Source organism: Aspergillus pseudodeflectus, assembly GCF_044049435.1.
Source record: "Aspergillus pseudodeflectus strain CBS 756.74 chromosome Unknown BJX68scaffold_58, whole genome shotgun sequence".
Lineage (NCBI taxonomy): Eukaryota > Fungi > Ascomycota > Eurotiomycetes > Eurotiales > Aspergillaceae > Aspergillus > Aspergillus pseudodeflectus.
Genome location: NW_027263834.1, coordinates 186,479 through 214,459, shown reverse-complemented (window position 1 = coordinate 214,459; position 27,981 = coordinate 186,479). Strand labels below are relative to the sequence as shown.

General features: G+C 52.9%; 10 protein-coding genes and 1 non-coding gene across 11 annotated transcripts; 8 read left to right on the top strand and 3 right to left on the bottom strand.

Moving 5' to 3' along the window:
* Positions 1-1,029: 1,029 nt before the first annotated feature.
* BJX68DRAFT_271238 (alpha/beta hydrolase) lies at positions 1,030-2,048 on the top strand (the record flags this gene model as incomplete). The annotated part of the gene is made up of 2 exons (XM_071046909.1): positions 1,030-1,155; positions 1,248-2,048. 2 exons carry the CDS (start codon positions 1,030-1,032, stop codon positions 2,046-2,048), a joined length of 927 nt encoding a protein of 308 aa, XP_070894552.1.
* A 655-nt stretch (positions 2,049-2,703) lies between these two features.
* On the top strand, positions 2,704-4,036 carry BJX68DRAFT_173806 (SDR family oxidoreductase). The gene has a single exon (XM_071037099.1). It carries the CDS (start codon positions 2,803-2,805, stop codon positions 3,745-3,747), a length of 945 nt encoding a protein of 314 aa, XP_070894551.1. The 5' UTR covers positions 2,704-2,802; the 3' UTR covers positions 3,748-4,036.
* Positions 4,037-4,912: 876 nt separating this feature from the next.
* BJX68DRAFT_t150 lies at positions 4,913-5,001 on the top strand. Its single transcript has one exon. It is a non-coding gene; the product is annotated as a tRNA-Gln (tRNA).
* Positions 5,002-5,434: 433 nt separating this feature from the next.
* On the top strand, positions 5,435-6,869 carry BJX68DRAFT_258173 (ankyrin repeat domain-containing protein; the record flags this gene model as incomplete). The annotated part of the gene is made up of 4 exons (XM_071043483.1): positions 5,435-5,477; positions 5,964-6,197; positions 6,423-6,784; positions 6,831-6,869. The coding sequence occupies 4 exons, from the start codon at positions 5,435-5,437 to the stop codon at positions 6,867-6,869; spliced, it is 678 nt and encodes a 225-aa protein (XP_070894550.1).
* A 476-nt stretch (positions 6,870-7,345) lies between these two features.
* On the top strand, positions 7,346-9,497 carry BJX68DRAFT_271236 (ankyrin repeat domain-containing protein; the record flags this gene model as incomplete). The annotated part of the gene is made up of 4 exons (XM_071046908.1): positions 7,346-7,544; positions 8,121-8,957; positions 9,005-9,094; positions 9,193-9,497. The coding sequence occupies 4 exons, from the start codon at positions 7,346-7,348 to the stop codon at positions 9,495-9,497; spliced, it is 1,431 nt and encodes a 476-aa protein (XP_070894549.1).
* Positions 9,498-9,857: 360 nt separating this feature from the next.
* On the top strand, positions 9,858-10,876 carry encD (Fe(2+)/2-oxoglutarate-dependent oxygenase encD; the record flags this gene model as incomplete). Its single annotated transcript, XM_071046907.1, has 2 exons — positions 9,858-10,178; positions 10,241-10,876. 2 exons carry the CDS (start codon positions 9,858-9,860, stop codon positions 10,874-10,876), a joined length of 957 nt encoding a protein of 318 aa, XP_070894548.1.
* Positions 10,877-11,035: 159 nt separating this feature from the next.
* BJX68DRAFT_278699 (tetratricopeptide repeat protein) lies at positions 11,036-13,838 on the bottom strand (the record flags this gene model as incomplete). Its single annotated transcript, XM_071048590.1, has 2 exons — positions 11,036-13,362; positions 13,532-13,838. The coding sequence occupies 2 exons, from the start codon at positions 13,836-13,838 to the stop codon at positions 11,036-11,038; spliced, it is 2,634 nt and encodes an 877-aa protein (XP_070894547.1).
* A 2,501-nt stretch (positions 13,839-16,339) lies between these two features.
* Positions 16,340-17,061, top strand: BJX68DRAFT_245745 (uncharacterized protein). Its single transcript, XM_071041548.1, has one exon. It carries the CDS (start codon positions 16,430-16,432, stop codon positions 16,928-16,930), a length of 501 nt encoding a protein of 166 aa, XP_070894546.1. The 5' UTR covers positions 16,340-16,429; the 3' UTR covers positions 16,931-17,061.
* Positions 17,062-17,724: 663 nt separating this feature from the next.
* Positions 17,725-21,268, top strand: BJX68DRAFT_278697 (uncharacterized protein; the record flags this gene model as incomplete). Its single annotated transcript, XM_071048589.1, has 3 exons — positions 17,725-18,165; positions 18,215-18,766; positions 18,820-21,268. 3 exons carry the CDS (start codon positions 17,725-17,727, stop codon positions 20,794-20,796), a joined length of 2,970 nt encoding a protein of 989 aa, XP_070894545.1. The 3' UTR covers positions 20,797-21,268.
* A 580-nt stretch (positions 21,269-21,848) lies between these two features.
* Positions 21,849-23,156, bottom strand: BJX68DRAFT_245737 (uncharacterized protein). Its single transcript, XM_071041547.1, has one exon. It carries the CDS (start codon positions 22,817-22,819, stop codon positions 22,274-22,276), a length of 546 nt encoding a protein of 181 aa, XP_070894544.1. The 5' UTR covers positions 22,820-23,156; the 3' UTR covers positions 21,849-22,273.
* A 2,829-nt stretch (positions 23,157-25,985) lies between these two features.
* On the bottom strand, positions 25,986-27,711 carry BJX68DRAFT_271231 (uncharacterized protein; the record flags this gene model as incomplete). Its single annotated transcript, XM_071046906.1, has 5 exons — positions 25,986-26,196; positions 26,252-26,486; positions 26,558-26,885; positions 26,956-27,396; positions 27,448-27,711. The coding sequence occupies 5 exons, from the start codon at positions 27,709-27,711 to the stop codon at positions 25,986-25,988; spliced, it is 1,479 nt and encodes a 492-aa protein (XP_070894543.1).
* Positions 27,712-27,981: the final 270 nt, after the last annotated feature.

Below are 27,981 nucleotides of genomic sequence, written 5' to 3'. Positions count from 1 at the left end.
CTTTGTGCAACTAACCAAGCATGCCTGTCACACATGCAACCTGCCAAAAACGTGGGTGTATATCCCTGTGCTACGTGCCATTGTAGCCGCCCTGATAGGATACTTGTTCTGCTGACCTGGTTCTACTGTTCCCCTCTTCCCTGTGCAATGCAGACACCATGTGACGCACCTCGCACCCGTTCCCGCGTAAACCGCTATCGCGATTCCAACAATCCGAGTTTGCCAAATCTCTCCCCCTCTTTGTCCGATAAGCGGTAGGATCTTGCATGAGCCACGTTCGTTCCAGATGCTCCTCCCTCCCCTGTTCCGGCTTACCCTTCCCCCCTTCGGGGTTCAGTACCAGCTCCTCGGGTAAGCAGACTCGAGCCTTAGCGTACATCATCTAGAAGGTGGGCCTGAAGGATCTCCGTATGCTCTCGGGCAGCAGGGACGCACGGATCGCGTGTAGACCGTTCCGTTGGCTCGCCCTGGATCTACTGTTCCGACGGGCCGGTTCCATCCCGGAGTATATGGATCCAGTCAGCTCCATTGGATGCGACTATTTTAATTCATCCCGGAGTCAAGTGTTTAAGGCGAAGCCTGTCATTATGCAAGGCTATGTTCGTTTATCTAATATTATTATTTATTTTTTTTCTCGGCGATCCTTCGGAGTGGCCCAAAAAAGCTTCTCCGGGCAGGATCCAAAATGCAGCCCCCAACCAGGATCAGGATCCGCCTGCGGGATTCGGCTCCTTCGGATTTCAACCAAACAACTCGAACTACTTCGCCTTTGTTTTCGGTCCAATGCTTCGCCTCGTATCGCGATGAGCCCCGATACAGAGTATGAGACAAGCCATACGGATACCTCCAGTCATCAAAACCGGAACGGCTTTAGAGTACACGGGCTAACTTTCCAGCCGTCCTCCGGTCGCTCACGTTCTTTTCTTATACCTTTCTCTTCTTTGGAGTGCTAAAGAAATTCATACGACGTCCGAACCTTGAGCAGATTTTATCGAAGATTCACCGTCCGGTGACACCCAACCCGCAACCATGTCCTTCGCCTTCAGCAAAGTCGAGTTCGAGGAGGTCGAGTTCCAGACCCTCGACAAGCTCACCTTGAAAGCCCGTCTATATTCAGCCTCGAAACGTGGACCCGCGCTCGTGATGAATCCTGGAGTATGTGATTGACCGTCTCTCCCCATCTTTGTCCATCTCCCGCCTCTGACAACACACGGACAACATCCAAGACCAGGGGCTAACTTGACCAGTACAACTGCACAAAAGAAATCTCCGCCCCGAGCGCCGCAGCCTACTTCCAAAGCAAGGGGATCACATGCCTAATCTACGACCCGCGAAACTGCGGCCAGAGCGATGGCACGCCACGTCGCGAAATTGACCCCCACCGACAAGTCGACGACTACCTCGACGCAATGACCTACATGTCCGGACTCGACATCGTCGACCCCGACCAAATCGGGTTCTGGGGCGTATCGTTTAGTGCGTCGATTGCGCTGGCCGCCGCATGCTATGATCCGCGCGCAAAGTGCATCATCACGGTGAGTCCGTGGACATTCGATTTCGGGATCACGGCGGCGGAGGCCAAGGATAATTTCTCGCGACTGGTTGCGGAGCGCGAGGCGCAGGCGCTTGGGAACGAGCCGTTCTACACGGCGATGGTCGACGAGGAGGGCAACAACCCGATCCACGTGAATGTCGACTGGGGCGACGAGGTGCGGGCGGCGGTCAACGAGTTCGTGTCGCTGTCCGCGGACGGGTTCGTGCCCACGGTCACCTTCCAGAGCTACTACAAGCTGTTCACATTCAGCCCCTATCTGTCGCTGAAGTTCTTGGGCGACACGCCGCTGATGATGGTGGTGCCGGAACACGATACGGTGTGTCCGGTGGAGCAGCAGGTGAAGCTGTATGATGCGGTCGAGGGACCCAAGGAGATTTATCATGCCGAGGGGAAGAGGCATTTGAATATGTTGGCCGAGGATAAGTTCTTTGAGCCCATGATGAAGCCGCAGGTGGAGTTTTTCTTCAAGGTGATGCGGGGGGAGGCGATTTGAGCGTGGCTCTCTGGCTATATCATTTGTTATCTGAGAGCATTGTGTCGTTCATTTTTACGTGAGGTCAATAGAACTAGAGTTTTCGAGGCGACTAGTAACCGTGAATTAATTACTTCAGAGCAACGAAATGGTGAAACAAGAAAACCAGAAAGAGCGAATAAGCAACAGGGGGAGAGCTCGCCCCGAGGAGGATACGTGGGCCTCTGTTGATGCTGTAGACACACTGTCGTAGTAATCCGCAGCTCACTGGGACTTCAGGTTGCGGCTGATCCTCGCACGGGTACTCGTACAGGGACCCGCAGCTCGGAGTTTAAACTTATTGATCGCCGCTGAGCCAGGGAGACACGCTTACGGTGGGTCTGACAGGCTGCAGACTGCGAATGGCAGACTCCGATTTCGACATGCCATCGCCGGTGCAGTTCGAATTCGGCCTAGAGCCACGTTGGTCTGCTTCAGCTCCTGCATGCCCAGGCCGCGGTATTGAAATTTGCAATTCGCAGAACAAAGATATAGAAACTTTTACCTCGGCGCGCCAGCAGGACTTGGCGAGTGGCTTACACTTGGCAGATGGCTGACGCTCCACGCTGGCAGATGGCTTACATCCCTGTCCTCGAGCTTGTCCCGTTTAGTGTTTCTTTGTTCGCTGACTCCGATATAGCCATCGAGCCACCACCTCCTGGCGTCGCCAGGCGATGACCATCTCTCTTCCTTACTCACCCCTCTTCCCGCCTCCGAATCGCCTACACACGACACAATGGCACCCGCTCTCCCCTTCGCCCTCCCCTCTCTCGCGGGCAAAGTCTACCTCGTCACCGGCGGCAACACCGGCGTCGGTTTCCACACAGTCGACGAGCTCGCCAAGCACGGCGCCCGGGTCTACATGGGCGCGCGGTCGCCCGGCAAAGCCGAAGCGGCCATCAAGACGATCCGCGCCGAGACGCCCACGGCCGACGTGCACTTTCTGCAAATGGACCTGATGGATCTGCACTCTGTCGTCGCCGCCGCGAAGAGCTTCAAGGAGAAGGAGACGAAATTACACGGCCTGGTCAATAACGCGGGCATCATGGCGACGCCGTACGCGCTGAGCGGGGATGGGTTTGAGGCGCAGTGGCAGACGAATTATCTCAGTCATTGGGTTCTGACGTGGCATCTGCTTGATGTTCTCGTGAGGACGCTGCAGGCGGAGGGTGGTAATGCGGGGAGTGTTCGTGTGGTTGATGTCACGAGTGATGGACATAACTTTGCGCCGAAAGTTGGGATCGACTTTAAGGATATTAACCTGGAAAAGGCCGGGGTGTTTGCTCGGTATGGGCAGAGCAAGGTGGGCAACATTCTGCACGCGAAGCAACTCAACAAACTCTACGGACCCAATGGCACCGAAACGGCCAGGAAGGGGATCTGGACTGCCGCGGTGCACCCGGGACATCTCGACACGAACCTCAACAAGCAGACTGCGTTCCCGAAGTTTGTCAACACTCTTTTGAGAGCTGTGGGCGCGTACTCGCCTCCGAGGGACGGAGCGTTCAACTCGGTCTTTGCGGTTGCCTCGCCGGAGTTCAAGGTCGCTGACAGCGGCGAGTACTTTGTGCCCGGCCAGAAGAAGAAGCAGCCCAGCAAGGTCGCACGGGATATGGAGCTTGCTGGACGGCTGTGGAAGTGGACGGAGGAAGAGCTGCGGAAGCGGGAACTGCTAGACTGAGCGTTACGAGACTGGTGACTACGTACGAGAAGGCGCCTGAATCATCGGCTGATCTGGTGAAGCTCTTTTGGTTGATCTAATGTCAGGACAGTTGAGTCCAATACCCCTCATTGTTAGCACTACACATCGCAGTCCACAGCCTTTTCTTCTAGATTAACGCAACCCATCTGTCTCCAAGCCTCTAGATTGACTTGTAGGACGCCCTGGTAAGGGTGTTTCATTCGTCTTATTACAACTCGATTCTACTCGATCAGATATAACACCTAGTATTATGATAGGTCCATTATCCCCTACTTTATGCATCCTTCATCATAGTATCCGCAGGAAAAAAGAGCTGTGTATACTTTGCGCATGTACATGTTTTGGAGCAACAACCCTACTAAATGAAAGGGTTTTTTCTAGCTATGTTATACTAGCCTGGTGGAGCTAGCTAAATATAATATCCCAGCTCCATCTTCAAGAGCGCCACATGACGGGGTGCACAGGTGCCGCCAAGCGCCAGCCTCCCCCGCATCTCGTTCGGGTTGGTGCAAAAGCTTCAACAAGCTGCCAGCCTGCAACAACTTTGGCATTGTCGTTTAGGCTGAACTTTGCAGTGGCGGTCTGGGCTCGTTGCGCTAATCCCAATGAACTCACGTGAAGGAGGGTAGGCCATGGTCATAGTTAGTATAGCCCACTTTTACGCGAGCAGTGGTGTCATTCCGGGGAATATTGGGGTTTCGTTTAACCCGGCCGACTTTTATCCTCACAATCTGAACCCTGCAGCTGACGTGCTCAGGATTGTCCTAAAGCATGCTGGTCCGAAGGCTGATGGGTGTTCTTAGCTGAGAAAGGTTTCAAGTGAGATCTATATTCAGGTAGCTTTTGTACTTTTGTCTGGTCGTATCATACTACCTTCTTGGCTGTAGAGAGAATGGCGATAATCTTGGTTTCGTCTCTCATCATTAGGGTCATGACATCATCTAATACATACTGGCTCTAATGCTGCGCGAAATGGCTCCAGGTGAAGGAAAGCCATCAAACTCCTTACAACTATACCAGTTGACAGCAAATAGTCCCCAAATCCCGTCCGTCCGAGGTCCCTGGGTCACAGGGCCCACTGCTGTGGGCCTAGGGCTAGCCCTGTCCCATAGAACTTTCCGCCCTCCTCCGACACAACAATTCAGGTTGTATGGTCTAATGGTTATGACATCAGACTCTGATACCCCATTAGAGTCATATCTGGTGATCCCGGTTCGATCCCGGGTACGACCTTTTTTTCTTTTTCGCTCCACCATGGAGTCACTCGTATGATGAGGTCTCAGCTTGGCGAGTTAGTCGTGCGAGTGGTCCTGACTGCATGCCCAGTGCCTCGGAAGGCGAGGACGTATCGGACGGCAAGGGCACTTCACAAGGTCAAAGGTCCGCCGAAGCGTTGTAACATCCCCGGATAAGAACCATCTGAAAAAGCAATATACAGCAATGTACAGTAATCTGGTGAATTGGTATGTATAGATAGGTATAGGCCAGTCGAAAACACCCGTAGAAATATTGGTCTCAAACCCACCATGTGCACATATAAGCACAGTTTCCCCTAATTTAAATTAGTCTAAGGTATAATCTTATTAGGGTAAAGTTAACTAACTAGGGTAGTTATATTGTCTTGGGTTATTAAGGCCATATCTATCTTAGTTAACTAAGATCTCCTATGACAGATATTCATGGCAGTAGTCAAGGAGGTGAAACAGAGAGTAGGTTATAATTATTATTCTGCCTCTTCCTTTTTCCATTCTGCCTCTTCCCATGCGTGTCTCGCTTCCTCCAGTTGATGTTGTAACTTGGTAATATCATCCTGCGTAACTAGTGATAAATTTGATGGCAGGAAACCATGGGATATTGAACCCCGGTTAGAACTCATGATTAAGGTGATGATGCGGCACCTGTGCATTTGTTTATGTTTGATTACTAATGTACTATGCACGGGCTCTTGATGCCTTAGGCAGAAAGGCTAGCAAGCCACCAGACACGTGCACCGCTTCGTCGGCGTTGCGGGGGAACTAATGCTCAACCAACTTTTATCTCCAAGCACCATCCAGAAGCACCCTCTACCGTACTCCCTTGGTCGCCGGAATTCAGATAGTCAATTTGTTCGCAGCCAAGGACTAGCTGGACGTGTGAATTGTATCTACGGTTTCCGTATCTCCGTGAAAGCGGCACAAGGCGAGTGTCTAGGGTAGGAGCCCAGCTCCCTATCGAACTTATCCTGCTTTGCGCCGAATATCTAATGCCTGTTGACCTTATGTCTCTCTTATGTGCGGCTCCTGGGCTAGCACGGGCTCTAACCTTTCAGCATACCACGCTTCAGGACGAAGGAGGGAGGACGATCCTACATCTACTCGCGAGGGAGGGCGAATTGATGAAGCTACTGCTCGCAAACGGCGGTATCAGGCCAGACCCGAAGGATCACTGTGGTCGGACGCCGTTATCCCATGCGGCTGAAGGATATGAAGTGGTGGCCAGGCTACTGCTGGACCGACGAGATGTTGAGGTGGACTTAAAGGATAACTTAGGTCGAACACCATTATCCTATGCCGCTGGTGGTGGACATGAAGCAGTAGTCAGGCTACTACTAGACCAACAAGAGGTTGAGGTGGACTCAAAGGATAACTTGGGTCGGACACCATTGCTATATGCAGCCTGGCACGGACATGAAGCAGTGGTCAGGCTATTGCTAGACCGACAAGATGTCAAGGCAGACTCAAAGGATAATGATGGGTTAACTCCAATATCCTTTGCGGCTGGAGGTGGACATGAAGCGGTGGTCAGGTTACTATTAGACCGACAAGATGTTGACGCGGACTCGAAGGATAACTTGGGTCGGACACCATTGCTATATGCGGCCTGGCGCGGACATGAAGCGGTAGTCAGGCTACTGCTAGACCAACGAAATGTCGAGGCGGACTCAAAGGCTAACTGGGGTCAGACACCATTATCCTTTGCGGCTGGAGGTGGACATGAGGCGGTCGTCAGGCTACTACTGGACCGACAAGACGTTGAGGCAGATTCAAAGGATAACTCGGGTCGGACACCATTATTATACGCAGCCTGGCGTGGACATGAAGCGGTGGTTAGGCTACTACTAGACCACCAAGATGTTAAGGTGGACTCAAAGGCTAACTGGGGTCGGACACCATTATCCTGTGCGACTGAAGGTGGACATGAGGCGGTGGTAAGGCTACTGATGGACCGACAAGGTGTCCAGGCGGACTTGAAGGATAACTGTTGAAGAGGAAGCGCTCGATGACAGTCTGACAAGCAGACGGGTCGAAATAGCGGGAAAATTGCCCACTTCTGCAGTGCTCAGAACCGAGGATAACCCACACTTAGAAGACAGGAGTTACTTTTAAAAGAAAATCAAAAAATTCTTCCCAAATTGATGATTACTTTGATATATATTTACGATTCTAACCATACGACTCCGAGAGGCTTTCGTTTGACTCCCAATCTTCGCCACCAGTTCGAGTACTAATGTATCGCTGCCCAGAGAGGACATGTTGAGTGTGTCGAATATCTTTTGGAAGCGAAGGCCACACTGCTGAACTTGAGAGATTACTTCAGCATGTCTGCTTTAATGTGGGCTGCGCGTAAAGGTCACACCGCTACGGTCAAGGCTTTGCTACAAGAACATACCGATACTACGACTAAAGACAACAAGAGAAGGAATTTGTTTCATCATGCCTTCCACAACGGAGATGTCGACACCCTGAAGCTCCTTCTTGACGCAAGAGTTGATGCTCTTGATCTTCCAGATGACTCTGGTACAACACCATTAATGCAAGCTGCGCTTCATGGTCACTCAGCTGCAGTCAAGTCTTTGTTAATGATCGCAAATGTTAATGCCGCTGCTCGGGACACGGAGGGAAAAACAGCATTTCATCATGCCTCTGAAATCATGCCTCTGAAATCATGCCTCTGAAGGTGGACGTGTCAAAGTCATGAAGCTTCTTCATGAGGCAACAAGCAATCTCCTAGATTTGCCGGCCGGCATGGGACGAACTCCATTATTGCTCGCCTCTGTACATGGAAATTCGGGGGCTGTCGAATATGTGCTGCAAATGTCGCCATCTGACTATTCAAGACACACTTGGAAACTCGGCTCTCCATTATGCCATTGAGTCTGGCAATACCGATACTGTACAGGTTCTTCTTGCGCATGGAGCGGATATTGGCTGTGCAAATAGTTACGGACAGACTCCAGTTCATGCGACTGCGGCCTCCGGGAATGGATATTTACGGCAACCTTCTCCTGGAGGAGCTCAGTGTTTAAACGGCAAGAAAAGGGTCAAAGTCTGCCTACACGGTGATTATGATAACTGACAACCGCGGTAATACAGCCTTGATGGAGGCCGCAACCCATCACTCCATACAGATTGTACTACAGCTCTTGGGATCGTGTGCATACTTCGCCCAGTCCCCGACCCAGGATGAGGTCCGCCTGTCAGACAAAGCGGAAGTCGATTGTGTTCAGGAATGTCTTTTGAATTCGAAGGTATATCGTCAAAACGATGAGATTTCGCAGCATCGGGCGGCGGTGACGTATTGGGCGATTATCAATGGAGTGTTCGATCTCGTTGATTTGATGGACCAGCCTGAACTAGGAAGGAACGGCGCCTTCTGGGCGCATGTTATTGCACTCGGACGCTACATAAAATTGTGGGAGCATATAGAGCGAAGCGAGGGTGATATTATATCACGAGGAGCGGACGGTGTGACTCCTCTCCATCTCGCAGTCAAGAATGGCCATGTTCAGTTAGTGAGGTACTTTCTACGTCAGCTAGACACGGTCCAGACAAGCGGACAGGCGCCCAGTGTCAGAGAGCTCGAAGCCGAGCAGCGAGGAACGGACCAGATTGTCGATATCCTTGATGCGATTCTTGCTACAACGACGAAAATGGAGACCCCTCTGGAGCTTGCCGCCATGGGGGGCACGGAAAAATATAGAGAGATTGAGGATCTCTTGTGGAATGAGTTTCGGAACAGAATTGGAAACGAGTCACGCTTCTTCATTGAAGCATCAACAAGAGAAAGGGGCGAGCTTGTCTTGGAATTGGCCGCACGATTTGAAGAACCTGAGAGAGAGACTCATCTACTTTCCTCCATCAAAATGATCGATCTTGCCAGGAGGCACCCTACATGCGATTCCATATCTGCATCTGATACCACGTCGAACTGTGAAGAGAACACTTCATACTGGCCGTCCTTTGCCAACGACCCGTAGTCGTCTGGTGGCTCCTGGCCAATGGAGGCTATACCAACGAGCGCGACGTCGAGCGTCCTTGGCAGATCAACTACCAAGCAAAGGGCGACAGTGAGACTACCAAGATCATCGAGGACTTACTCTCTGAGCCCCCTCCTCTTGTCAAGCCCCGAGCCCCGAGAGATGAAAACCATTCACCCTCTTTTTAGTTCAGGGATCTTTTGGACGACAATCCAAGGGCGGCAATCCTCGATTTTTCTTTGAAAAGGACCACGTCGGCTTTCAGCTAAAGAAACGCCAAATCTCCGACGTTATCTACAAACACGGACCACAGAAAATCATGGGAGAAAGCGAATATCTAGAGCTTGGGGGTCTCAAGAAGAGTCTCAGAAGGCCACTCCAGGTGTTAAGAACGCCAGCCGAGGGGTGGTACATGCCAGAAGAAGAAGAAGAAGAACCCGCCGAAAACCCGGAAAAGGTCACGGTGGGGATTAAGAGAAGGAGAGTAACGTAAAGCCACATGAGTTGCGTTGGATCCATATCCCGGTCAACAATGTTTGCATTTGGAGTGACGTGAGAGATCTCGTAGACGTGGTCTGCCGCCCTTCGCTCCTTCCTCAACAGTATGCATACCTCGAGGTATGATGCGCACAAGAAATGGGACTTCTTGACCGAATACTGGTCGCCCAGATTCGGACTTTGACCCATTTATTACCGTATATTATTGTTCACCCTACCAGAGCACTGCGATAGCCGGCTCGGCCGCATATGATAAGCATCTTGGCGTAATATACCTTGCCATTCCTTGTCGGCCTTGATAACAAGTCAACCCCTCTCTCATGGTTTTCACGCAGTGAGAAGATCCATTGGAAACATGGCTTCCACAGACAACATACCTTCCACCGCATTTGTTATCCCATCTGTTGATATCTCCAGTTTCCTGCTCGACCCATCCTCCCCGGCAGCAGAAACTGTCGTGTCAGAGATTCGCAATGCCTGCATGACCAGCGGCTTCTTCCAGATCACGGGACATGGCATATCGCCCGCTCTGCAAGATACCGTCATCACGGCTGCAAGGACATTCTTCTCACTTCCCAAGGAAGAAAAGATAAAGTTTGCAGGCACTGTTGGGAGGGGATATGAGGTGATTGGAGCGCAGGCCCTGGACCCAAGCACGAAGCCAGATCTCAAGGAGGTGGGTCGCCCCATGTGCCGTCCCTGCGTTACTTGGACCACTAATTCAGAAATGGCCACTAGGGATACTTTGTCGGCCGCGAAGATCCCAACCGCTGCCCGCCATACCGACCATTCGAGCATCCCAATGTCTGGCCAACAGCAGTAATCCCGGACCCAGAGTTCCGGGAGCCCCTGCTTGCATACCACGCCGCTCTTACCGACCTGGCACTCAAGGTCATGGCGATCCTCAGCCGCGGCCTGGTGGGCCTCACACCAGAGCTCCTCGCCGATTTCTGCCGCGAGCCCGTTGCCAGCGTCCGGCTCCTCCACTACCCACCGCATCCCGCCGACGAAGCTGACCCCAGTGTCGTGGGCGCAGGCGCGCATACGGACTTTGGCGCCATTACGCTGCTTTTCCAAGATGGACAGTCTGGACTACAGGTCCTTAACCGGGATACGCAGAGGTGGATCGACGTGCAGCCGAACCGCGATGCGTATGTGGTGAACGTAGGCGATATGCTGGATTGGTGGACGGCGGGAAAGTACAGAAGCAGCGTCCACCGGGTGATCAATACAAGTGGAGTGGATCGGTACTCGATCCCGTTTTTCTTCGATGGGAATCTGGACTTTGTGGTAAGGCCCCTAGAGGATCCGGCTGCGGTAGGGGTGACCGTGGAGCAGCATCTGGCGGCCAAGTATGAGGAGATTTATCTTTGAGAATGAATGTATACAGTTAGTTTAGGGCCGTAGAAGCGGAATTAGATTTGGTATGAGCTGCAATTGGCTGGTAATGGACACAAGCCTTAATTTCAGGTAGCACATGTTCGAGCCTATTGAATATAGCTATGAGCATCCTAGTGAAGAAAGCAGATTAATTTAATTACACCAAATCAGCGCACCCATCTTCAACCCCTTTGTAGCCTTGACAGCACACTTATAGCACGGTCCCTGTGATATCCGGATGACAGCATTGAGTCCCCGGAGCGCACACAGAGCCCTCGCCATAGTCTCCGCCCCCTCTCCAGTAGCATTGATAACAATGAGACCACCAAGCTCAGCCCTAGCAAACTTTTCATCGTCGACAAGCTCGTTCGGAGCCCAAGTCTGCATCTGATACTCACCCGCCTCCCTCGCATGGACCGAATGTCCAGCAGCATCCGAGGCATCACACCTGGGCGGAACCACAAAGGCCGGACTCGTGCGGAGCGGAACTGTATGTGTCTTGGACGAAGGCTCGTGACTGAAGAGCTTTCGGGCCAAGATCTTCCGCCTGCTCGTTTCCTCGTGTGCGGGTTGGGTTACGACGAATTCGAGGTCGGCATCACATTTCAGGTCTTCGCTTTCGAAACTCGTTTCGTTTTCCTTGGTGTGTCTGAGTTGAATGGATTTGAGGATGTATTGCCTCTCGTCGCGGACTGGGGGAATCGGGATGGTCCATTTGGAGGGGTCGGTGATTTCCGTGGCATACGTGGCTGCGTCTTTGTCTACGTCTTCGTTGTATGCGACGGGATCGTGAAAGGGTACACGCTGGAAATTGGGCGGGACGCGCGGGGTGCCTCCGACGTCTACCCAGAGCATTTGTGGCTCGCCTTCAAAGTCTAGATCGATCTGGACAGGGGGACAGGGCCCCACCCATCCGTTGACGGATTTGGCCCCAGGAAGGGCGCCCAGCACGCGGCCGAGCACAGTCGAGGTTCGCCAGTACGTAACTCTAGGCAGAATGAGTCCGGGCCGGTCGCTCGACGAAAAGCCAATGTTGGACAGTGATGCCGTGCAGGAAACTAGGGATGTCATGATGCTATCCGCGAACCAGTTCCCCGGCAGCAACAGGCCATATAGCCAGTCGTGCAAGCTGGGGAACACCCCCTGTTCCTGCATAGCAAACATACGCTCGAAGATGCCTATGATACGTCCGCGAACCTCGTCGACGTAGGGCCACTCGATGCTCTCAGCGAACTTGACCAGTCCCTCCTCCTGCTGAGCATGAACGTTCGACCACCATTTCATGACATTACCTAGGATCTCAAAATCCCACTCCTTGATCTCATTCATACCCCGATGCCTCTCGGCTGGGTCCGAGATCCCAGCCATTTCCAGAAACTCCTCTGCAAGGCCCATTCTAGATGCAGCAATGTTCTCGCGGATAATCTTGTGAATCTCCCCGCTCTCTTCCGCAGCCTCCGCGACCGTCAATGCCTGCTCCCACGCCTGCAGAGACTTCTTGATCGCGCCCCGTCCCAGCTGCGCCTTTGCCAGAAACGCCCAAGCTGTCCATTCATTTGGCGTATACTGCGTCAGCCGCCGGGCATCCACAACGCCCTCGGCGAACAGCCGCGTGACCGCCTCTTCATTCCCAACTTCCGCCGCCTCCTCCGCGGCCATGACAAGGGCCCGACATCGTGCTTGTCGGTAATTGACGTTTGCCGGATCAAGCGCAATCGCGACGCCGAGGCACTGGACCGCGAGTTCCGGCTCGGGATCTTCATCATCCATCGCCTCCTCCGCCAACGCAAACAGCTCCTCCGTCTGCGCCTTCTCCTCGGGCGAAACCTCCCTCGGGTCCGGCAGGGGTAATCCCTCCGTCATGCGCGGCTCGGCGTTACTCATCCACTTATCGGCGATAATCAACGATGCAAGAACCGGGCGCGAGAATTTGCTCGACCCCCCCTTTGCCTCACCCGTCGCAAGCCGCCTCGCCAACTCCGTCGTGATTATCATCTGCCAGATGAACGTCCACATGCCCAGTGCGCCCTCGGGATTCACGGTATTCCATTCTTGCGAGATGCACGGTTTCTTGGTCAGGTCTGCGAAGACGTCCCCGCGGTTTAGCACGTTCAGGAGCGCCACTGCGCTCCCGTGGATATCCTTGCTGGAGGATACTATACCAGCCATGGCCTCGTCGCCAATTAACTGCCGTAGATCGGTGTCTTCCTCCGCGAAATAGTCCTGTGACTCCCCGTACAGACCGAACTGCGCTTCGCGCCTCTTCTTCAAATCATCTACCCGTCGCAAAAGCTGCTTCACGCTTGCGCCGGGCAAGGGCGTTGGGGTCACGTCGACATATCCGCGGCGCAAAATTGCTAACCCGTGCTTTGTCTCCTCGACGTAGTCCCAGCAGTCCAGCCCGCAGCCGTGGATGGTCAGTGTGCCCGGGTGTGAATGGTGGTACGCCGGGTCGGCCTCGCAGTCAAAGTACAGCGCGTCTTCGTAGTCGACGTAGCTGACGTATGCGTCGTCGGGGTTCTTGATGAACTTCTTAGTTTGGTGATAGGATTCTTCTTTTCGTTAGCGACCGCTGCTCCTTCTCTCTCAACCACACCAAGTATCTTCACTTGGTGGAAAGGGAAGACCGAGAACGGAACGAGTACGCACCAAAAGAAGGGTGTAAGTACCCCGCACCCTCCTCTTCAATCCTCACCAACTTCCCTGCGTGGGTAAGGACGGCTGAGACCTTGGTGCTGGTTGCGGAGGGTCCGTAGAGGGAAGCGTGTAGTGCGCCTCTGTTCTGCTCGAAGACGAAATCTTCGGCGTCCAGGAGGCTGGTGTCTAATCCGTCTGGGTCGCGGGGTTCTTGGTCGCTTTCACCACTGCTGATGCTTGCAGTAGTATCGCCGGCAGGGAAGGCTTCTTCGTCGGAGTGCACGTATGCATTTTGGGTGTCGGAGAGTTGGGTTGTCATTGTCGTTCCAATGGTGGTCGTCGTAGAGTCCTTTATTTGACAAGATTGAAACATCAACCCTCTGAGGAGGATACGGGGGATGGGGACTGAGATAAAATACTCCGTGCCTACCCCTCATCTCGCCTCGCCTAGGTCAATATATTTCTTGTCACTGAATACGAGCCCTCCATCGCGAGATTAGCTAGCTGAGGCTGAGGCACCCGCCAAGCGCCGACAAGAGACCGAAGAGCCGACCAAGAGTTGTTGTGCCCATAGGCAGCGACGTACTCAGCCTCATGGCGGCCCTCTTCCTGACTCGAGTCGCGATGGAACCACGCGGGGCGCATGATGGCGTGGATTAAGCTAGCAGGGGCGGATACGAGGCACGCAGGTATCAGCCAATTGGGTTGGATGTTTGGGTATCGTGATTCGTGTCTTGCGAATGAAACAGACAGAAGACGACGAAGAGGCGACTCGTCCCGTCCCATATCTCATGGATGCTTGAGGCTTGGACTGATACCGGAAGGCACGGGGAGATACCAGGAGATACTAGGAGTGTGGATCATGGAACGGCAGCTCGTATCACCGAGAATTCCGATAATCTGCACTTCTGGGTTTAATTGCGGGGTCATCTCTTCTCTCTTCTTTTCACGGTGAGCGAGCTGACTCCGTGCGTGAGGTGTAGTCGATTTAGCCACGAGGTCGTTGCTAGCAGTTGGGGCTCAATCTAAGCACCAGCCGAAGCTGGAGTAAATTAGCAACCCTATTCGTCCTGCCGCTACTTGCCCCAGGTTTTGGGGGAAGTGGCAGGGTTGGATACCATCGCCCGACTACTCACCGGAAGTATTGAGATTCTAATGGCCATTCGGGGGCCAATCCTAGACCTTCCAACATTTTCTCGGAGATCCAGGCCTTCATCGGTGGATTACTCTGCCCAGTGACCATCACACTCCACAATGACTGGACGAGCGATAACGGAGTTGCAATCTGCCTCACCAGAGCCATCAAGGTATGTACCTACTCCCCATGCGATCAGTGATGCTACGAGATCGTACCAGAACATTGACCCGGGACATGCCTACGTGAAGGGCTAGGCTCCCTTCATAATGCTAGTAATACCGAACCTCGAATCAGAGATTGGCTCGAGCCTCCATTGCATTCCAACTCCTTTCCACATCGGCGAAGCACTACTGCCATCCCTTGCATATGGGGAATGGACCAGCGCTCGAAGGATGCCGCTAACATTGAGCAAAGCCAAGCTTCCTCTCCGAGCTCTCGCCAACGTCGCATATAGATTGCAGATAGCCCTAGGGGCTGAGCCAGAGCCGAGATGAGTTCTTTTCAGAAAAGGGACGAAAATGCGGGTTCGGGCTGGAACCAAGTTCGTATGCGACGACAGGAGGCTGTGGGGTAGTAGGACGGGGGCAAAGCAAGGAGTGTGCAGGAGCTCACAAATGGCCAACCAACTCGGGTGAGGGAAGGGCCAGGCGAGTCTGAGAGGAGCTCGGCCATCCATGAAAAGTTAGGATGTGAAGTGTTGCGCAAGTTCCAAGGTTGGACTGCGGTCTCTCCGCGTCTAGTACCTGTCAAAGCCTTAGCGGTGGACGATCCATGGCACCTCTGAAACTGGATTCGCATCCATCTTGCAGTTTCCATGGCGAGGATTTGCAGCAGCTCCACGGTCATCATGGTCCCACAATGTTCTGGCCCCATGTGGAGATCCGGTCGGGCGCCCTGGCAGGTACTTGGGGCGGATCGACACATGCCGCGTCCGGTAAGGGATGAAGACAGCAAGAATTCCCAAGTTCTGACCGAATGTCTCGTTATAAAAGAGATGAATTTGATCATATTCCGTGCCCCGGGGCTGTGAAGATGTCCAGCAAACTTTTGCATGCTAGCAAATAGTGAGCCAAAGCTGCATGGCGGACCAGGGGCTCGATCTTGGAAACTTGTTCCTCAGCCTGTTAGTGGCCGAAACCTTGTACGGTGTAACCAACCGGTGATTTGACTGGTTTCCGGGAGAGCCAGGGTAGTCTTCATCTTCAGATTTTTGCTTGAAAGTTGCGCGACTCGCAATCAAGCGCAGAACGGGAACCAGAGAGCCCCTACAAGAGTCTCGTACTCGAATATCCTAACGAGAACTTGCCAAGTTCCGAGTGTGATTTTCATCCCTGGTTGCACCTTGGACCAAGGAAAGCCAACCTTCCTCCCCAACGCTACCAAAGCCTTGTCCAATATAGCTATCTAGATAAGCAAGTCTTCGATTGATTGGTTGGGAAAGTAACCCGGTGTTGGATCACTTCCTGAACGTTGGCGCGGGGGCAGGTGAGCAACCGTCAAGAGCAGGTATGCGTGATCAGGTGTCTCTGTAAGTGAGATATGAAGGGCTGTATCCTCCGGAAACACTGTACAAAGGGCTAGTAATACGATGATTGAACAAGTGCTCCTCGAGTAAGTCAGTATGAACAAGGTGGCAGATGCATCGTGTCACCTAGTCTGAAGTAGTCACCCTTGATGACAGCGAAAAGGACGAAAGTTGGGTGAGGTATACAGGAACTGTCTAAGGAAAAATCCGGCTCCTCCGCGGAAGTTCATCTTGTTTCACAAAAGTAATGACGGGGGAAAGACCAAAAGCCAATGCCTCGACAGAGACAGTAGAACGGGCAGGGTTAATTCTCCTGTTGTGGTGCAGGGTCGATAGAGTTCTAGCACAACTAAGTGGCGTCGGTAGGCCCGTCGAGACCACCCCCCTCCCCTTCGGCATGTCGCACACTTATCGTCCTGCGGCATTGTTGCGCCAGACATGTTATTGGACACAAACAAACCGAACCTTGAACGCGACTCATCACAAGAGCCAAACATCTCGTGCCTCGTGCCTCGGATTTCTCGTGCAGCGATCCCCCAGTTCTGCGCATGGACGATCTTCTGGCTCATCGACGAGTGTTCCACGGATCCCCCATTCGGCCAGAGCCAGAGAAGCTTCAAATAAGGCTCTGTTGCTTCCTGCGCTTCCTGATTTCCTACATACTTGCTTGTCTTCTCTCGAGACCCGCGCATCACGGTTTTTTAAGGCGAACCGTTGCGCCGCCGAAACAATCTCGAGGTACGATTGAGTAAGGATAAGGAATCCTGCTCCTGAGCAGTCATGGATACCACTGACGAAACCCTCATGGCCGCGGCCGACATCCTACAAGCCGCGACGAAAAACATCTCATACTCGGTAGGTACCAAGAAAAGGCCTCGTCGCCGACCGTTCATACTCCTGACGAACTCTCAGAGCGTCGTGGAGCCGGAGGCTCTACGGCTGCCAGGCCAGCCCACTAAGGGCAAGGCGGCATTTGAGAAAGCAATTCTGGCGCTCGTTCGACAGGTGGAGCAGATTAGTTCCTTCTATCACCCTGGCCCTATTACACCGTCCTATGAGATGCCACCGACGAAGATTATTTGCATGGAGTCATCTCCTCCGCTTGATAGGTCCGCGCAGTGAGTATTTGAGAGACTTTGTGCAACCATAGCACGGTGCTAAAGCATTAATAGTTTCAGTGAGAATGCATCGGATATTATGCCTCCTGCGACGATGAGTTCGGCCACACAGATCGACCTCGATGTTGAGACGGTCACACGAGCGCTTGCGCAGAGGACACAAGGGAATGCCATTCAAGCCGTACCCTGGGACGCCATATCCCGCATCCTGGCCGGGTTCGTGCGCGGTCCATGTGACACGACCAAGCAGCTCGAGGAAGAGCTCCAAAAGCGACAAAGTATGAACGAAGCGTTCCAACAAGCGCTGCAAGAAATTGGAAAGATTATCACGCAGGTTGCCAATGGGGATTTGTCAATGAAGGTGCATATCCGCTCGGCAGAAATGGACCCGGATATCAAAACGTTCAAAGTCACCATCAACAACATGATCAACCAGCTGCGTGTGTTTGCAAGTGAGGTTTCGAGGGTGGCGCGTGAAGTTGGGACAGAGGGAATACTTGGCGGGCAGGCACAGATCGCAGGCGTGCACGGTGTATGGGAGGAACTCACCGACAATGTAAATATTATGGCCTCGAACATTACAGATCAGGTCCGGGAAATTGCAGCGGTGATGACGTCGGTTGCACATGGGGAGCTAAGCCAGAAGATCGAACGACCAGCAAAAGGCGAGGTGCTTCAGCTGCAGCAGACCATCAATACAATGGTCGACCAGCTCCGAATGTTCGCAACTGAAGTCACCCGTGTTGCGCGGGACGTAGGCATTGAAGGGGTACTTGGCGGCCAAGCGCAGATATATGGGATCCAGGGGATGTGGAATGAGCTGACGGTCAACGTCAATGCGATGGCCCATAACCTCACCACTCAGGTACGTGCACCGCCTCGCAATGGTCTACTCCGTTAATATCATTACATAGGTACGTGATATCGCAACGGTGACCCGGGCTGTTGCGAATGGAGACCTGGCTCAGAAGGTCCAGGCCGACTGCAGAGGGGAGTTGCTTGCATTGAAGGAGATCATCAATTCGATGGTAGATCAACTCCGGCAGTTCGCGCAAGAAGTCACCAAAATCGCAAAGGAGGTTGGAACCGATGGAGTCCTTGGCGGACAAGCCACTGTTCACGATGTTCAAGGGGTTTGGAAAGACCTGACGGAGAGCGTCAATCAAATGGCGATGAACCTTACGACGCAGGTTCGTGAGATAGCAGAAGTCACAACTGCGGTGGCTGTTGGGGACTTGACCAAGAAGGTCACTGCGAATGTGAAGGGTGAGATTGCAGACCTGAAAGACACGATTAATGGAATGGTCGATCGATTGAACCAGTTTGCTTTCCAGGTCAGCAAGGTAGCGCAGGAAGTCGGGGTCGACGGAACTCTGGGAGGGCAGGCCGTGGTTGTGAACATTGAAGGGAAATGGAAGGATTTGACCAACAACGTCAATACGATGGCGCATAACCTCACTCTCCAGGTAGGCGACTTTGATTTTTTTGACGAATGCTCAACCACTGACCCTCTCTTTAGGTACGCGCCATTTCTCATGTCACCCAAGCAATCGCTCGTGGTGATCTGAGTAAGAAAATCGAGGTCCACGCCCAGGGCGAGATTCTAACCTTGAAAATCACAATCAATGACATGGTCCAGCAGCTCGATCGCTTTGCTCAAGAGCTAAAGAGGGTCGCCCGTGATGTTGGTGTTGAAGGTAAAATGGGAGGGCAGGCGAACGCTGTTGGGATGTGTGGTCAGTGGAAAGAGATCACTCAAGATGTGAACATCATGGCCGACAACTTGACATCGCAAGTCCGTGCGTTTGGAGAAATAACCAATGCAGCGACTGATGGAGACTTCAGCAAGCTGATCACCGTCAGCGCATCTGGCGAGATGGACGAGCTCAAGCAGAAAATCAATAAAATGGTCTCCAGCCTGCGCGACAGCATCCAGCGGAATACTGCAGCGAAAGAGGCTGCTGAGCTTGCAAATCGAAGCAAATCCGAGTTTCTTGCGAATATGAGCCATGAGATACGCACGCCGATGAATGGAATCATCGGGATGACTCAGTTGGCGCTTGATACAGAGGGTTTGACACCCTACACACGGGAGATGTTGAACGTGGTCCACAATCTTGGCAATAGTCTTCTGACCATAATCGACGACATCCTCGATATCTCCAAGATCGAGGCCAATCACCTGGTCATCGAGAATATCCCCTTCAGCCTCGGAGCTACCGTGTTCAATGCGCTGAAAACCCTCACCGTCGAAGCAAACGAGAAAGCTTTGGAACTTACCTACTGTGTGGATAACTCAGTACCCGATTATGTTGTTGGGGACTCCTTCCGACTCCATCAAATAATCTTGAACCTCGTTGGAAACGCGATAAAGTTCACGGAGCAAGGAGAGATCCAACTCACAGTCAGGAAGACTGCATCTGACCTTGCACCTCCAGACTACATGCTCGAGTTCCTAGTTTCCGACACTGGCATTGGAATCGACAATGGCAAGCTGAACCTCATTTTTGACAAGTTCCAGCAGGCGGACGGATCTATGACTAGACGGTTCGGCGGGACAGGATTAGGCTTATCAATCTCGAAAAAGCTGGCCAATCTTATGGGCGGAGATATCTGGGTATCCTCTACCGTGGGTGTGGGAAGCACTTTCCACTTTGTCTTTAAAGTGACCCTCGCCGATACATCGCTTGAGGCAATGTGCAAGCGGCTCCAGCCATATCGAGACCACAAGGCCCTTGTGTTCGCCGTAAACGGGGAGGAAGCGTCGGAACCAATCAGCCAGATGCTCAAGACGCTCCGTCTAGAACCAGTCGTTGTGGCCTCCACGCAGCAAATAGAAGCCACCAGGACGACCACCAAGCCATTCACCAACCATCACTCACAGTATGATGTCATCCTTATCCAGAACATGGAGTCCGCCGTGAGTCTACGAGCAATGGACGAGTTCCGATTCGCGCCAGCTGTCTTGATAGGACCTACCATGTCAGTGAGCATGAAGGCAGCGATGGATCTGGGCGTGACGTCGTATGTGACAACGCCCTGCCGTGCTATCGACCTTGGTCACGGCCTCCTTCCTGCGTTGGAGGGTCGGTCGACTCGCGTGAGCATGGGACAATCCATCCCTCTGGCAATCTTGCTTGCCGAGGATAACGAGGTGAACCAGAAAGTTGCCGTCAGATTCTTGGAAAAGTATGAGCACAAAATTATAGTTGTTGACAATGGCTTGGAAGCGTTGGCAAAAGCCCGCGAGCGCAGGTACGACGTGATATTGATGGATGTTCAGATGCCCATAATGGGCGGCTTCGAAGCAACCGTTCTTATCCGCCAGTATGAGCAGGAACATGGCATCTCGCGGACTCCTATCATCGCCTTGACTGCACATGCCATGTTCGGCGATCGGGATAAGTGCATTGCAGCGGGAATGGACGACTATCTCTCAAAGCCGCTGAATCAGAATCAGCTGGTTCAGATGATCGCCAAGTGGACCGGAGTTTAGGGGGTGGAAATGTCGACAGAGGGAAATTGGTCTGAAAAAAAGGCGTGCGTCTTTCAGTCCGCCGATTGAGGCTCATTTCCGATGCGTCAGTTGTTTAGCTGTCTTCCTGTACTTAGTATATTTCCAAAGCTTTTCTGATTATGGCGGATCTTGGGCAGTTTGTAGTAAAAAAACGTTCTTTCCTCAAGTCTCAACAAACACTGCTTTTTCGAGGAGAACAGTTAGCCCTATCGTCACGGATAACGTGGGTGTTAATCGACCATGTTTCCGCAAGGGCAGTTCGCCCCTCAGCGTCAGCTTGGTGGGAGTCTAGGGGACGAATCCAAGGCCGAATCTTCGAAGGCGTAAAGATGAGTCGAGCCGCAACCAGTCGAGAAAGGAAACATCGTGCAAGGTTGTTTATCCATAGAAGGAGGAACATGGGCGAAACTATCGAAGAGCACAGCGGCTGCGGGCACGTGATCGGTAGCCTCACGCACGACGTCAACAGAATACATCTGGATGTAATCCTAAGAGCTGGAAGCGCGTCGGGGAGCATATGACCAGAACGGTGACTGTGTTGACAATGCTGGCGACTGTGACCCGCAGAAATGTATGCTCTTGACCCTCACCGCTCAAAACAGGAGGCTGATGGTGAGAGCTGAGGGAGGGCGGCGCAGCAACCGAGGCGTAGCGACCGACAGCCTGAGACAGCGGCGACCGAGACAAGTCGACAAGAATTGGGAGGAAGCCCATGTCCAATGCCCGCAAATAGGACACAAACAGAGCTTACAGACGGAAGCCTTCTCGATGTCAGGGAAATATTCGAATCAAGGTCATCGTGTTCTATGACAAGATTATTGGCATCAAGTCCCAAGAGTCTGGAATCTGAGTGGAGGCAGGTCAGTGGGGAGACTCCGTGCCAGGAGAGAGCGGAATCTTCAACCCAATCGCGCGGGTCCTCCGATCTGCCGGCCCGGCAAAACTTCTCCGCGGCGCGCACGGGCCATCGTAACACACCGGTCCCACTGTCCCACCACGATCATTTTCATCGACGGAGCAGTCTCGTCGCATCCAGATTGGACCCCTTTTTCTGCCACGATGGACTGGCTCAGTGCTTGCGGTAAACTGTACAGGACACGGTTGTAATGATACCGCCTGTGTGTGTGTATGTCTCTATCTTTAACGACCAAGACTGCTTGGTGTTAAGACCTGTTTCGAGGAGCAATCAGACATAATGACAGCGCTGAGCGGAGATTTCTTGTTGCTAACGATACTCAATTTTAAGATACAAATTGCCGGGCCGAGAAACAACCAGCCCTTATTTTCCTTCGCATGACCATGGACCGAGCCCGTCAACAGACATGGAACCGCAGACAAGTGCGCGGCTATGCGCTCTCGGGATGCTTTCGGCGACAATGGGACAACAGGTTATCCGATCTATTGAACGTCTTTCCGCACGACTTGCACCAGTGAGCCCCAGGCAAGATATGTTGCGTTATGGTATGGCGCTTGATGCAACCTTTGCGCCTAAAGCTGCTGCGATGGGAACAGTTCGGCCACAGGCATATGAGAGTGCCCTCCGGGGTGACTCTAGATACGAAGAATCATTAGTGTCGCGAAGCCAAACAGAAGGAGTCCGGAGACTGCTGTATGGGGCATACCCGATTGGTACCGTATCGTCGCCAATGGAGAGTTGCTGGATCGCATGATACACATGGCCGGTTTGCATCAGGGGCTGCTCAAGGGGGTTGCCCATGTACCCTGCTGACTGGGTGCCGTGCGCGGAAGCCGTCGTCGCGGTATCCCAGTTGGCGGTCTGGTACTCCAGCAGACCAGGATGGGCAGCCGCTGCAGCCGGGCTCGCGAAAGGGTCAAATACAGCAAAAGACGTCGGAAGGCTTGGGACTGGCTGATTAGGCGATGAAGGTGCCTGCGGTGCAGAAGCGAAAACAGAGCTCGCATGTCGGGCTTCGTTTCCGTTGTCGGCCCTCACGCGGCTTGGTGGCGCATTGTTGTCATTGACATAGGGTCTCTGCGACATGACGGCTGCGGGGAGCAAAGAAAGGAGCTTTAGGTGGCGAACAGGTAATTGAAAAGAGATCTAAGCACAGCAAACTGTTACAGCCCATCTTCATTTATATAATCTCAGGCCAGGCACAAACCCCCGCCGTGGGGTTTGAGTGCAGGCGAAATCAGGCATAGGTGAAGGAGTAAATCCTGCCGCGAGTGCAGGAGGCTTCAAAAGAGAACAGAAATAGCAACTAGGGCACTCAGAAATTGCGATCTTGGACATGTAGGAAGCTGGACGAAAGGTCGTGCGCTAATGACGATGACGGGGTACAACATTGTTGTATCGGACAAATCCTTAGAAATGTGCCACGCTAAGTACTTGGCTCGGACTTCATATAATCTAATTAATCTAATACGAATTCTAAGCAGCTGCCCATATGTAGCATCGGATTCAGGGCACGATCGTGATTCGGACGAGCTCGACAAAGTTCAACCACCCAGTGACACTTTTTGGCCGTTGAAATGGCATTTGTCGCGGGTTGTGCTCTGGAGTGGATCCTTCAAACCTTGGGATCGCGAATGCCATTGGATTAGAGACTACTGCAGGATAGCGGAGAATCATAACCGCGGAGCAGTCCCTGGCACTAGCAAATACCGAGGATTTCGCGGGCCAGACGACAAAAGACCACTGATTAGCGACGTAGCTCCTGAAGAAAGTTGCGCGCCGCGGCTTTGGTTGGTGGCGTGACGCATACGGCGTCGCCACTCCCTGGGATAAAAAGTACCAAACAACAAGTTATATTATTTTGTCTGGTGATATATCATAAACCTAGGTACTCTGGATATGGGAAACCAACACTAGCCTCCTGACTGCAGGTGATCACCGGCTAGAGATCAGAGTCTCACACTTTTCAAGAAGCGAAGGCCTTGGCGCACCTCATCGCGGGCTGAAACACAGAAGAAGGGAAAGGCCAGAAAGATTAACATCTTTCTTCTTCTCAAATTCCAGACGAGTTGGGGAGCCGCACGGCCAATTGGGAGCAGTGGTCTCTGCCGTCCGGGCATTATTTTCTCGAGGACCAGCCTTAATACGGAGTAGGGCTGGAGGATCAGGCGATAACAACTTCACCAGTCGACTAAAAAGGTGCCATGACATTAATCTAGTGACTGGTGTTGAATGCTAGCTCGGATTTCCGGGTGACAGGCATGCTCGGCGTCACGCTAACCACAGTTGGAAAAACCAATGCCTGGATTAAGTTTGGCTAGCGCAGATTGCCGGAGATCAGAGATGGCTGGATCGTCCAAATCAGGGATGTATGTAATCGAGGGGGGGTTGACGACAAGGGTCAGGCGTCTACTCCGCTAGCATCGCCATTTTCTGGGACGATCTTCACCGCAGCTTGTGTTGCACAACAGTTGGAGTAGCTCCTGGAGAAATTGCCTTTTAGCTGTGTTTCAGCTTTCGCCATGAATGCGCCCAGGGATCATCCATGTTGTTGGTACCTCCCGATTCGGAAAGGGTTCGATAGTATTTTGAGGGTCTCAAGACAGAGTGCAAGTTGCGAGGCCCCACGAACCACGTGAAGGCGACTACTAACTCTGCGCCGTGGGCGAACCTCGGAAGCCACCGGGGGATTTACAGTACCAAACATCAAGTTACAGTGTTTTGCTCTGTGCTACGTTAATAAACATCCGTATATGGGAAACCGCAATACTAATGATAATGTTTTCACTGTCGGCTGCAGATCAAAGTCTTGGTCATGATGTCCGCGGTGTCGGACATCCCCCTACTTTCCAATGAGCGGGGGCATTGGGGCCTCTCATTGCTGACCGAAACACACAAGAGAGGGACTACCAGAAAGAATTGCTGTGTTTCTCTTTCAATCTCGAGGCTACTTGCGGCATAACACGGTGAGGTGCTTTCCAGCCGCGTTCTCTGCGTCCAGGCATGGCTTTTCTCAAGGATCAACAGTTGCCACTTGCCCTACTAAGAAATGAAGGAAAGAGGGCTCAATACGGCAGGGGGTAGGGCGGATTGTTGACTGTGTGCGCTGCGCGGTCCAGACCCGGGGAAAGTCTGGCGTTGACTACGGAGTAATGCGACAGTACCAAGCTTGGAGAACAGTTGACTCGGTGCTACTACTCTTCACCAGTGATCTCGAGGCTTCTGTCCCGTCACTGCTCACTGGCTACTCATCCTCCAAACCAGCATGGATTGGAATCCTGTAAGGCGGTGCTGTCCAACCTCAATGATCATTGGCACCGAAGGACTCGGCTCATGCCATTCTTTCCCACCCGTTTGTCTTGCCTGACATTGCCCTATCTCAGCGGAGTTAATGAAGGGATATCAGCGCCAGGTCTCCGGTGCTGTCCAGTATGCGAGACATCTCCTCTCGAGCACTGCATTTCCGGAAAGTAGGTCATCTGGATTGCATCTCAAGGAGCTTTCGTGTCGAAACCCCGCTGCGCTGCTGCCTGGGAAAAAGCAAGGCGCCCTCACATGGAGACTAGCTGCTCTGGTCTCACCGGCGGATGACCCCCCGACTCAAACTCGTCAAGATCCCTCTTCCTCAAAAAAGGAAGCAGCCCTCCATAGATGTCACCTCGTGCTCTTCTCTCTTGTGATCCATCGAGCTTAACCGCTAGTCTGCCAGTCGTGGACTTGCGTGCTTTCACAGCTCGCCCCATGTCCTCGTTGTTCCCCCGTTGTTTCCTCGTCAGGTCCAGGCCTGCTGGGACATCTTCCGCACCGGAAATGCAGGGATCTGAACGTGTTCCGGTCGAAGATGACATACCTTGTGCTATAACCTAGCTCGGAGAATGATAGCGCCGTTTGCCTCCCCTCCGAGCTTCACATGGTACACCAGCTGCCATTGCAGGGCCCATTATCTGGGAGAACGCAAGATCTGATCCCAATGGATAAGATAAGAAGAGAGGTCGAAACGCTGACCACAAATAATACTTGTTAGGGACGAAAGCCACCGCATACCTAGCTACAGACTATCCCGCCTGTCTCGCCCACCTTTTCCCGAATCGCGCGATGACCTCCGATCCGAACAAATTCCAACCGATCTTCGGCCGGTCCTTTGCGACAACCCCTTCCTCAAGTGTCCATCGGCAAGCCCCTGCTCATGGACATAGTGTCTTTTACACCTCTCTCGCTTGCGCCATCCCATCAGCGAGCAAGTCAAACAAATTCACACACAGTGGAAAATGGCAAAGGTTGGTCCGCCGCGGGAAAGGCGATAGGACTGCCAGTACGCAATCTTCTCTGTATCGGTCGACAGCCATGGTATTGGACCACCGCGGAGGTTCATTGTATCGCCGGGATCAGCATATATCCACGAAAGGTCGGTGGATATTTGCATCGGCGAGACGAAAGGCGGCTTGATATATCGTCTCCCAGCCCTTTTGTACGAGTGCTCCGCCTCGCGTCCCCTCCTCCAACCTTCGTCCGTCTCACCAGTGCGGCACATAGACCGACCACGCCACAGTCCGAAAGGCAGAAGCAGGCAGCTCGCGCAGGCCGACAAAGTCCTCGGCGAGAATATACGCTCGGCAGACGCAGTACACAATGCCAAGCGACGAAATCAGGAGAAGCGCCTCCAGTGGAATCTCCAATCGAGGATCCTTGGACGGGTGAATATTCCGAACCCTCCAAACCAGACGACTGAACGATGTTTCCTGCGCTTCGGCATCTCTCGCCCTTGTTGTCCGCCTTGCCCTCTTGATGTATCGCGAAGGATAACGCCATCGCAAAGCTTCATACAGAAACACCCCAGTATCGAGTAGCCCAGTGTATAGCTCGCGGCGATGCGCCAGAGGATTCGCTCAGCCTCGGACGGGAAGTGGAAACGCCACCCAAAGGCGACGATAAACGGGAAGGCGATCGCTTCCCCGAGAAGATCTGCCTGCCGGAACTCGTCGCTCGGGATGCGGTTATATGGTCTTGTCGTGACGCGGCCGCTAAAGATGGGGCAGTGGAGTCGCGCCAGCAGTTGGTTGTAGTAGATCCAGAACATCTGCAGCATGTAGAATTTGGGCTGGAGGAAGTCGAGAGGGTTGGTGTACCACTCGACTTGATCGCGACGGCAATGCTTGGATGTACTCTGTCAGTGAACTTGCCAGACACGTGCTTTGCAGATGGATTGCTGCTGCCAAACTCACCACGGCTCTTATCAGATCGAAGTGAGTTGAGAGACTGAGTGTGCGGGTCGTCGTTACATCCGACGGCTTGTGGTACCAGCAGAAGGATGCCGCGACGAAGACGATAACCAAGGATATGGTGGCCAGCTCGAGCGTGGTCAGGGCAAGACCCTGGGTGGCTCGCAGTATACAGTTGAGCATCATCCACACGCCCTGGCAGACGGTAAAAACCCTCGTCACTCTATCCGATTTATCCCTGTCCCCGATATCTTCCCGACTGATTCGTGGATACACCAAATACCCCTGCTCGACGAGAAAGAGCAGCTGCTTTGCATCGATCGGGAACGGAGCGTCTATCCCAGGCCCATCGAGGAGAAAGCCGCCCATATCTGCATAGAACGCGTGCGACATGGTCCAGTCGTTGTTTGCGAGCCGTTTCGTCTCATACAACTTTCGAAATCCCTCATCAATATGTCAGCCCAACGCGAACGAAAGTCATGAAGGCACTCATACCTTGACAGATCTCCTGGCAGAGGACCACTGTCCCATCGCCACCATGAGGAGGAACTCCGGCCCGAGAATTGCAAGCAGCGCGAGGTGGATTTTATCCCTCAAGCGCGCCCATGTGCCCTCCGATTTGGCGGGAATGTTTGGGCACACGGAGGTCCAGCAGCATAGGGAAATGGTCAGCAGACAAGTTGACAGAATACTCCATGTGCCGCGTCCTCTTGGTTCCTCTACCCAGCCGCGAGTTGGTGTGATTGCGGTTGTATTCATCGTGGATGAGATGAGCATGGCAACTGTTCAATTGCTCTCAGCACTGCCAGGTGAGGGGATCTCGCTCTTATAATTTCTCTGTAGGATGTCTTAAAGCCCAGGCGGTGCTTCGCTTCCTGAAACCACTACACAGCTTATGTCTTAGTGGCCAGCAGTCTGCGGGCGTTTGCATGCGCAAATTTACCCATGTGTTCCATCCACAGCGATGGGCATTGCGCCTGGGGAGAAGGAAAGAATTAGTGGGCGCACTTGACTAGGCTCACTCACGAG